General features: G+C 46.1%; 1 protein-coding gene across 1 annotated transcript; it reads right to left on the bottom strand.

The window, feature by feature from the left end:
* Positions 1-6,187: 6,187 nt before the first annotated feature.
* On the bottom strand, positions 6,188-7,427 carry LOC138648666 (claudin-12-like). The gene has a single exon (XM_069738453.1). It carries the CDS (start codon positions 7,418-7,420, stop codon positions 6,680-6,682), a length of 741 nt encoding a protein of 246 aa, XP_069594554.1. The 5' UTR covers positions 7,421-7,427; the 3' UTR covers positions 6,188-6,679.
* Positions 7,428-8,675: the final 1,248 nt, after the last annotated feature.

Genomic DNA, 8,675 nt, shown 5'->3' with positions numbered 1-8,675 from the left:
AGTCCTTAACAACTCATTTACATATTAAAAATAACGTGGATTTCTCTGGAATTAGACATCGGATCATAAATATTAACCCCTTGCCGCCGCGGCCCTTTTTCGTTTTTGTGTTTTCGTTTTTCGCTCCCCTCCTTCCCAGAGCCATAACTTTTTTATTTTTCCGTCATGTGAGGGCTTATTTTTTGCGGGACGATTTGTACTTTTGAACGACAAACTTGGTTTTACCATGTCTTGTACTAGAAAACGGGAACAAAAATTCCAATGCGGTGAAATTGCAAAAAAAGTGCAATCCCACACTTGTTTTTTGACTGGCTTTTTTGCTAGGTTCGGTAAATGCTAAAACTGACCAGCCAATATGATTCTCCAGGTCAGTACGAGTTCATAGACACTGAACATGTCTAGGTTATTTTTTATCTAAGAGGTGAAAAAAAATTCAAAACTTTGCTAAAAAAAAAAAAGCGCCATTTTCTGATACCCATAGCGTCTCTATTTTTCGTGATCTGGGGTCAGGTGAGGGCTTATTTTTTGTGCGCCGAGCTGGCGTTTTTACTGATTCCACTTTTGTGCCGATACGTTCTTTTGATCACCCGTTATTGCATTTTAATTTAATAAATAAAGGTGATGTATCTTCCTGTTAAATGTAAATTTGTAAATTTTGTAAAAAAGATTCGTTGCAGGCAATGTCGCAGGCGTGACCCAGGAAGGGACAAGGAAGCAACTCTTTGTCACACTTTTTCTTCTAGTATTTCCACTAATTACTTTAGCTTTGCAACAATGTCCTGTAGTTTTTTTTTTCTCTTTACATAAATCGAACATATACTATATTTCCTAACAATTGTTTAGTCTCCCGTGATTGTATGTAAATAAATTGTGTAGGACGCCTGTGGATTTTAGGAAGGAAATGTCTGGTTGATCAATATATATATATATATATATATATATATACATATATATATATATATATATATACATATATATATATATATATATATATATATATATATATATATATATATATATATATATATATATATATATATATATATATATCTCCAGGGGTGGATTAAGGGTAGCCAGGGCCCCGGGCTGTTCAGACACTGTGGGCCCCCCCCGGCCATGTGACGGGGGTCATGTGACGGGGGTCATGTGACGGGGGTCATGTGACGGGGGTCATGTGACGGGGGTCATGATATACCCGAACCAGATTATTCCAGAAAAATGGCCGGGCCCTACTCTACTGTAACCTATTAAATATTTGTTAGAATCTGCAATACAATTTAGGTATATTTTGACCAATAATATCACATACAAGGAACAAATACCACCGCGCCATGACCAGACCACAAATTACAACCACAGTGATCGAATAATATCACATACAAGGGACAAATACCACAACACCATTTCCAGACCACATATTACCACCACATAGTGACTGAATACTACAATACTGATCAGTAAAAAACAACAACACAATACTATCACCATAAGTGCCAGTATTCACAGGAGATCTGTACTTAGTATGCAGTGTCTGTGTAGAGGTAATACAGAGATCACTGGTGGTATTATACACAGGAGCTCAATATAGTATACAGTGTATAGTGTCAGTGTATAGGTAACACTGACTCACCAGTGACGTCTCTAGGTGAAGTCCTTCATCTTTCAGCCAGCACAGACCGCCATCATTTCTCCCAGCCAGGACTCGTTTCTGCAGGAAATAACACAGTTATCTCGAGCTCCGCTTGCAGAACACATTACTTAATTTTCACAACTTCTACATTACACCACATGAAGAAAAAAAGGTGATATAGTGTCACTCTGCACAGTAACAGGACCGCCCCCCATTTAAAACAGTATACTCAAAAAATAAAATAAATACATCACTGCAGTAATAATATCCCTAAATTAGCCCCTATGGTAATAATATTCCACATCCTGGCCCCGTGTGTCTCATTCCTGGCTCCAGCCATATGTTCTCACATCCTGCCCTCATGAGTATCCATTCTACCCCATATGATCTCCACATCCTGCCCCATATGTCTCCATCGTATCCATCCTGCCACATGATCCAATCCTGCCCCATGTCTTTAATTCTGCCCCGTGTCTCCAATCATGCCCCGTGTCTACATTCTGCCCATGCCTCCAGTCCTGCCCCCATTGTGTCCAGCAATCTGCCCCAGTATGTCCAGCATATTGCCCCAGTGTCCAGCAATCTGCCCCAGTGTCTCCAGCATATTGCCCCCAGTGTGTCCAGCATTGCCCCCAGACAGTGTGTCCAGCAATCTGCCCCAGTGCGTCCAGCATTGCCCCCAGACAGTGTGTCCAGAATATTACCACCAGTGTGTCCAGAAATCTGCCCCAGTAAGTCCAGCATTTCCCCCAGTGTCCTCCAGCATTGCCCCAGTGTCCTCCAGCAATCTGCCCCAGTGTCATCCAGCAATCTGCCCCAGTGTCATCCAGCAATCTGTCCCAGTGTCATCCAGCAATCTGCCCCAGTGTCATCCAGCATTGACCCAGTGTCATCCAGCATTGCCCCAGTGTCATCCAGCCATCTGCCCGTGTCCTCCAGCATTGCCCCAGTGTCTTCCAGCATTGTCCCAGTGTCCTCCAACAATCTGCCCCAGTGTCTTCCAGCCATCTGCCCCAGTGTCCTCCAGCCATCTGCCCCAGTGTCCTCCAGCCATCTGCCCCAGTGTCCTCCAGCCATCTGCCCCAGTGTCCTCCAGCCATCTGCCCCAGTGTCCTCCAGCCATCTGCCCCAGTGTCCTCCAGCCATCTGCCCCAGTGTCCTCCAGCATTGCCCCAGTGTCCTCCAGCATTGCCCCAGTGTCCTCCAGCATTGCCCCAGTGTCCTCCAGCATTGCCCCAGTGTCCTCCTGCCATCTGCCCCAGTGTCCTCCAGCCATCTGCCCCAGTGTCCTCCAGCCATCTGCCCCAGTGTCCTCCAGCCATCTGCCCCAGTGTCCTCCAGCCATCTGCCCCAGTGTCCTCCAGCCATCTGCCCCAGTGTCCTCCAGCCATCTGCCCCAGTGTCCTCCAGCCATCTGCCCCAGTGTCCTCCAGCATTGCCCCAGTGTCCTCCAGCATTGCCCCAGTGTCCTCCAGCAATCTGCCCCAGTGTCCTCCAGCATTGCCCCAGTGTCCTCCAGCATTGCCCCAGTGTCCTCCAGCCATCTGCCCCAGTGTCCTCCAGCATTGCCCCAGTGTCCTCCAGCCATCTGCCCCAGTGTCCTCCAGCATTGCCCCAGTGTCCTCCAGCATTGCCCCAGTGTCCTCCTGCCATCTGCCCCAGTGTCCTCCAGCAATCTGCCCCAGTGTCCTCCAGCATTGCCCCAGTGTCCTCCAGCCATCTGCCCCAGTGTCCTCCAGCATTGCCCCAGTGTCCTCCAGCATTGCCCCAGTGTCCTCCTGCCATCTGCCCCAGTGTCCTCCAGCCATCTGCCCCAGTGTCCTTCAGCCATCTGCCCCAGTGTCCTCCAGCCATCTGCCCCAGTGTCCTCCAGCCATCTGCCCCAGTGTCCTCCAGCAATCTGCCCCAGTGTCCTCCAGCATTGCCCCAGTGTCCTCCAGCATTGCCCCAGTGTCCTCCAGCATTGCCCCAGTGTCCTCCTGCCATCTGCCCCAGTGTCCTCCAGCCATCTGCCCCAGTGTCCTCCAGCAATCTGCCCCAGTGTCCTCCAGCCATCTGCCCCAGTGTCCTCCAGCATTGCCCCAGTGTCCTCCAGCATTGCCCCAGTGTCCTCCAGCATTGCCCCAGTGTCCTCCAGCCATCTGCCCCAGTGTCCTCCAGCATTGCCCCAGTGTCCTCCAGCCATCTGCCCCAGTGTCCTCCAGCATTGCCCCAGTGTCCTCCTGCCATCTGCCCCAGTGTCCTCCAGCCATCTGCCCCAGTGTCCTCCAGCATTGCCCCAGTGTCCTCCTGCCATCTGCCCCAGTGTCCTCCAGCCATCTGCCCCAGTGTCCTCCAGCATTGCCCTCAGTGTGTCCAGTCCACCGTTGTAAAAAAAAAACAAAAAAAAAAACAAAGTCTCCTCACCTGTCCTCGCTCCAGCGCCGCGGTGAGCTCCCTCCAACAGAGCACACTCGCCGGCGACTGACAATGACGTCAGACGCCGGCGACGTGTGCGCCTGCGGCCGACCTCAGCCGCCAGCCTCCAATTGGCTGGCGGCTGGTGTTAACTATTGACGTGCGGGCGCGTGCCCGCACGTCAATAGGAAACCGCCGCAGGCAGCGCCGGAAGGGGCCCGGTGAGCAGATGAGAAGGGGCCCCATGCGGGCCCCCTCTCTCTGCCCACCGGCTACGGCAGGGGGCCGGGGGCGGGCACATAAATGCCGGCGGCGGCCGCCGGCAGCGGCATTCGAATAACAGATGATCAGAGGGTCAACAGTGCGGTAGCCCAGGGCCCCCCCAGACCACTGGGCCCTGGGCTACCGCCCATATTGACCCTCTGATAATCCGCCCCTGAATATATCAATGGTATCGAGCCTGTTAAATTGAGATATAACCTGTAAATTAATTTTTCTGAAGTTATGGAAAAACATTTATCAAGAGAAAACAGGCTAAAATACATGAAAGCTTAAACAAGGCTATAAAACCAACTTTTGATACCCCAGGCTTAAAGGAAGCTATCATCAGAAAATTACTCATTTAATTTTTTTTGTGTTAAATATATATATATTTTTCTTTTTACAAATCACAATCTGTATTAAAAATAAATACGATAAATAAATAAATGCTGCAATTTTCACACTGGCTGCTGGGTTCTTTTTAAGACTCTAACTACCTGTTTAAGGAAACAATACCTGTACATGGTCACAATGACTGGACCCTGACCTTATCTTTTGTGTCAAAGCATGTAATGAGAGTGTGCAAAGGTTATTGTGAAGGGACCGAGAGCAGGCGGATGGTGAGTTCTGTATTAAGTCTGTAAAGACATGCTGATAGGGAATTTAGATTGTGAGCCCCATCGGGGACAGCGATGATAATGTGTGCAAAAAACTGTAAAGCGCTGCGAAATATGTTAGCGCTATATAAAAATAAAGATTATTATTATTTATTATTAAAGAGGTATTACCTGTCATTGTAATCCTGCCTCCTATGATAAGAGCCTGCTGATAACAATTCATGAAAATACAGGAAGTATGAGATTGTCCTCTCCGTAAAGTGATGCAGAATAGGTTGGCACTATAGAAATAGAAATTATTATTAATATGTAAGTTGGGGCAGCGTACATCCCAGTAATACTTATTGTGAGCCGAGCTACGGAGAGGAAATAACCTTTATTCCTCCTGGCAGCCTCCGGCTTTTAGTCATAGAGGAGTGGCTGGAGCAGTTTCAGTCACCGCTCAGTACATAGTGAGCGGCAGCTGCAACCGAGCCCCGCCACTGACTGACAGGAGGCTCAGCACTGCATCAGTAAAGAGCCGGTTGTCAGACGGTGCCGGTGAGCAGTTGTAGCTGACGCTCAGTATCTACTGAGAGATGACTGAAGCCACGCCGGACGCACACCTATGACTGAAAGCCGGAGGCATTGCCTGCGCCGAACAGCTTTATAAACTCTATAAACCTGAAGATTAACCCCATATTTGCACGTGAATACGTTTTTTAACATGACAGGTTCCCTTTAATTTTGTCATGTATAAATTCATTTTTCAAGTAATTATCGGTGTATGTTGTGAGGTTCTGGTTACGATTAGTTGATGGCTATATAAAAACCAATGGCGGAATTGAATTTTTTCACCATTTCACAGCACCGCGATTTGTTTTTACCGTTTTTCAGTACATTATGTTGCAAAATGAATGGCGAATTGATAAAAACCAGAATTTAACCCACCAAAAAAAGGCTCTCATATGACTTTGTTGACGGAAAAATAATAATAATAATAATAATAATTTTTATATAGCGCTAACATATTCCGCAGCGCTTTACAGTTTGCACACATTATCATCACTGTCCCTGTTGAGGCTCACAATCTAAATTCCCTATCAGTATGTCTTTGGAATGTGGGAGGAAACCGAAGAACCCGGAGGAAACCCACGCAAACACGGGGAGAACATACAAACTCTTTGCAGATGTTGTCCTTGGTGGGGTTTGAACCCAGGACCCCAGCGCTGCAAGGCTATCCACCGCGCCACCGTGCTGCCCCTATCGTGGTCATTGTGGAGAGGAACCCCCTTATTTAAAAAAAAAAAAAAACCTCCAAAAACATTCCTCAGTGGTTTTGTTTAGGCACTCGTTTGGTCCATATAACGTGATGCTGGAGAATGGGTAGGTGTGAATGGACCACTAATCGGTCCTATTTTGCGTTAAATCTTCCATGGCTTAATATAAATCTAGAGACCTATTCACAGACATTACGCAGGTTTCCAAAAATATTAATATCACAACTATATAAAATTATAAGTAATATGTTCCCCCATTATGCAAAAAAAAACAACTAAAACATCACTTTATATCAATAGAAATTTCAACGCAAAGGCGAAATTAAAATGCAGTGGCTTAAAACAATACAACTGTCAAGAAAGAGCAATTTCCAGAAAAAAATAATAAAAAAAACCCCTACAATTACAAAAAAAAAAAAAAAAAAATGTAACAAAACAAAAATTGACAATATTGATCAGCCGAATGAAACCACCAATATGGAACAGGAAATCAAAGTTCACACGATGGGATGGATCTATGCGGTGTGCGAGACCACGGGGATGTCTATCTCAATGGCCGACATCCGGGACCGTGATGAGTATGACGACGGGGGGACGTAGCTGTGCATGCTGGGTGCATGGGAATAGAGCGGCTGCCAAAATGGCGATGGCAGAGACTTGCAGGCACAGTAACAGATAAACAGTAACAGGGCCGTGAAATACATCCCACCGGATCCGCCTATGGCAACAAAGACAGCAATGTCATAGGTAAAATATGGCCCGTATTTCCTGTTCAATACGTCATTATAAAATATCGACCATATTGACGGCGTCAGGCTAATACTACCCGCCAGGATATATAGCAAGCCGGCCACAAGATGGCAGCCGGAACTGTTGACGACGCACCTGGCGATTTTTAGGTTTGGCACATTGGGGCTAAAAGTGGTGTTACATATTCCGGTTAGGCACAGGATTAGGGCAGAGCCGGCTGTCAGGATGCTGAACGGAAGGGCAAACTGGAGGACGCGAATGTCTAACTGGTCGACGCTGGCGTACCACTCGCCGTCATACATCAGGCACTCGCGGGACCACTCCTGACGAGTGCACTTCACCCACATGCCGATGTTGACCGTCAAGTTTTTTTCGTTCCTGTTATAGGTGTAGAGTTTCATCTGTCTCCATTGAGGCAGCAGGGTGGCGGTAAAAAGGCCTGCGATGGACGCTGTGCCACAGACAAAGGCCAGTAGGGTGACGGCGTGCACTTCCTGACAGCCCATTATTCTACTCGCCTCCTGCGGAACCGATGACGACGCCTCGGCTCTGCTACATCCATACCGATGCCGCCTCGGCTCTGCTACATCCATACCGATGCCGCCGGTCTCCTGGCGGAGCGAGAGCCTGGCCGCGTCTGCATCGGAGCAGCTCCTGCTAGGTAAAAATAAAAAGTTATGGCACTTGAAAGACAAGAAACAAAGAATAAGAGCGCCAAGATGAAAAACGCGCCAAAATAACTAATGGATATTTAAAAAAAAATCACTCCTGGGGAGGATTAAGGTAGAATTTAGCCAAATTGAGTGACTTTTTAACAAGTAACATGTCATGAATCTGTCTAAAACATCTAGAAAAGCCACAATGGTGTAAAAATCAGAAAATGAACTAAACCACAAAAGACAACTTGGAGAAAAAAATACTCCTCAAATCGCTAGATGAATTTGTCGCAAATCAGAAAGTCCCTAATTGAGATATATTCTCAAATAACTGGCAGAAATGAGACAAAAAAACTTGTAATTTTAAAACTGGTAATAAAAAGATGATTTTCCTATATAAACAGTAATGTCATTTTAGCAGCACCACATATAAATCAGCATTTTTTGTGGTTAAATCTATGCAAATTCATGACATCGGCACATTAAATGTTTGATTAAAAGCAGCAATTAAAATGATAAATGTGTGGAGCTGTGGAAAACTATAATGAATACATGCAAAGTGCCAAATATTATTCAAACACTTCTGCTGTTCAGAAAAAAACTTCATCTAATTTGATTATGATCGGGGTTTTTATAAAAAATATATAATATAATAATGACTGATATGGGGAATGGTTACAGCATCACCCTCCTAAACCTGATGTCTGGTGTCACTGCCTCCAACTGTCTTATTTACAGATGAGCCGATCTTCTGAAATTCAAATTTACCGACGTCACTGAATTCCTCCCAAAAATTTGTTGGAAAGTTTGTAATTGCTTTGAATATTTACAGGGGTTTAGAAGGAGAGAGAAAGATAATTCTGCTGTCAATAAGAGCTTACATTCTATAGGGGAGACAGAGGACCCCGCTAACCATAAAAACTTACACTCTACAGGAGAGCGCGAAGACTCTGCTGACCATAAGAGCTTACACTCTACAGGAGAGAGAGAGAGGCCACTACTGACCATAAGAACTTACACCCTACAGGAGAGTGCGAAGACTCCACTGACCATAAGAACTTACACTCTACGTGAGAGCGCAAAGACTCCGCTGACCATAAGAACT

Source organism: Ranitomeya imitator, chromosome 9, assembly GCF_032444005.1.
Source record: "Ranitomeya imitator isolate aRanImi1 chromosome 9, aRanImi1.pri, whole genome shotgun sequence".
Taxonomy (NCBI): Eukaryota; Metazoa; Chordata; class Amphibia; order Anura; family Dendrobatidae; genus Ranitomeya; species Ranitomeya imitator.
This window is presented reverse-complemented; position numbering and strand designations above follow the sequence as displayed.

Bases quoted from the DNA above. Each gene is read 5' to 3' on its own strand.
- LOC138648666 (XM_069738453.1), bottom strand. From the start codon at position 7,420: ATGGGCTGTCAGGAAGTGCACGCCGTCACCCTACTGGCCTTTGTCTGT.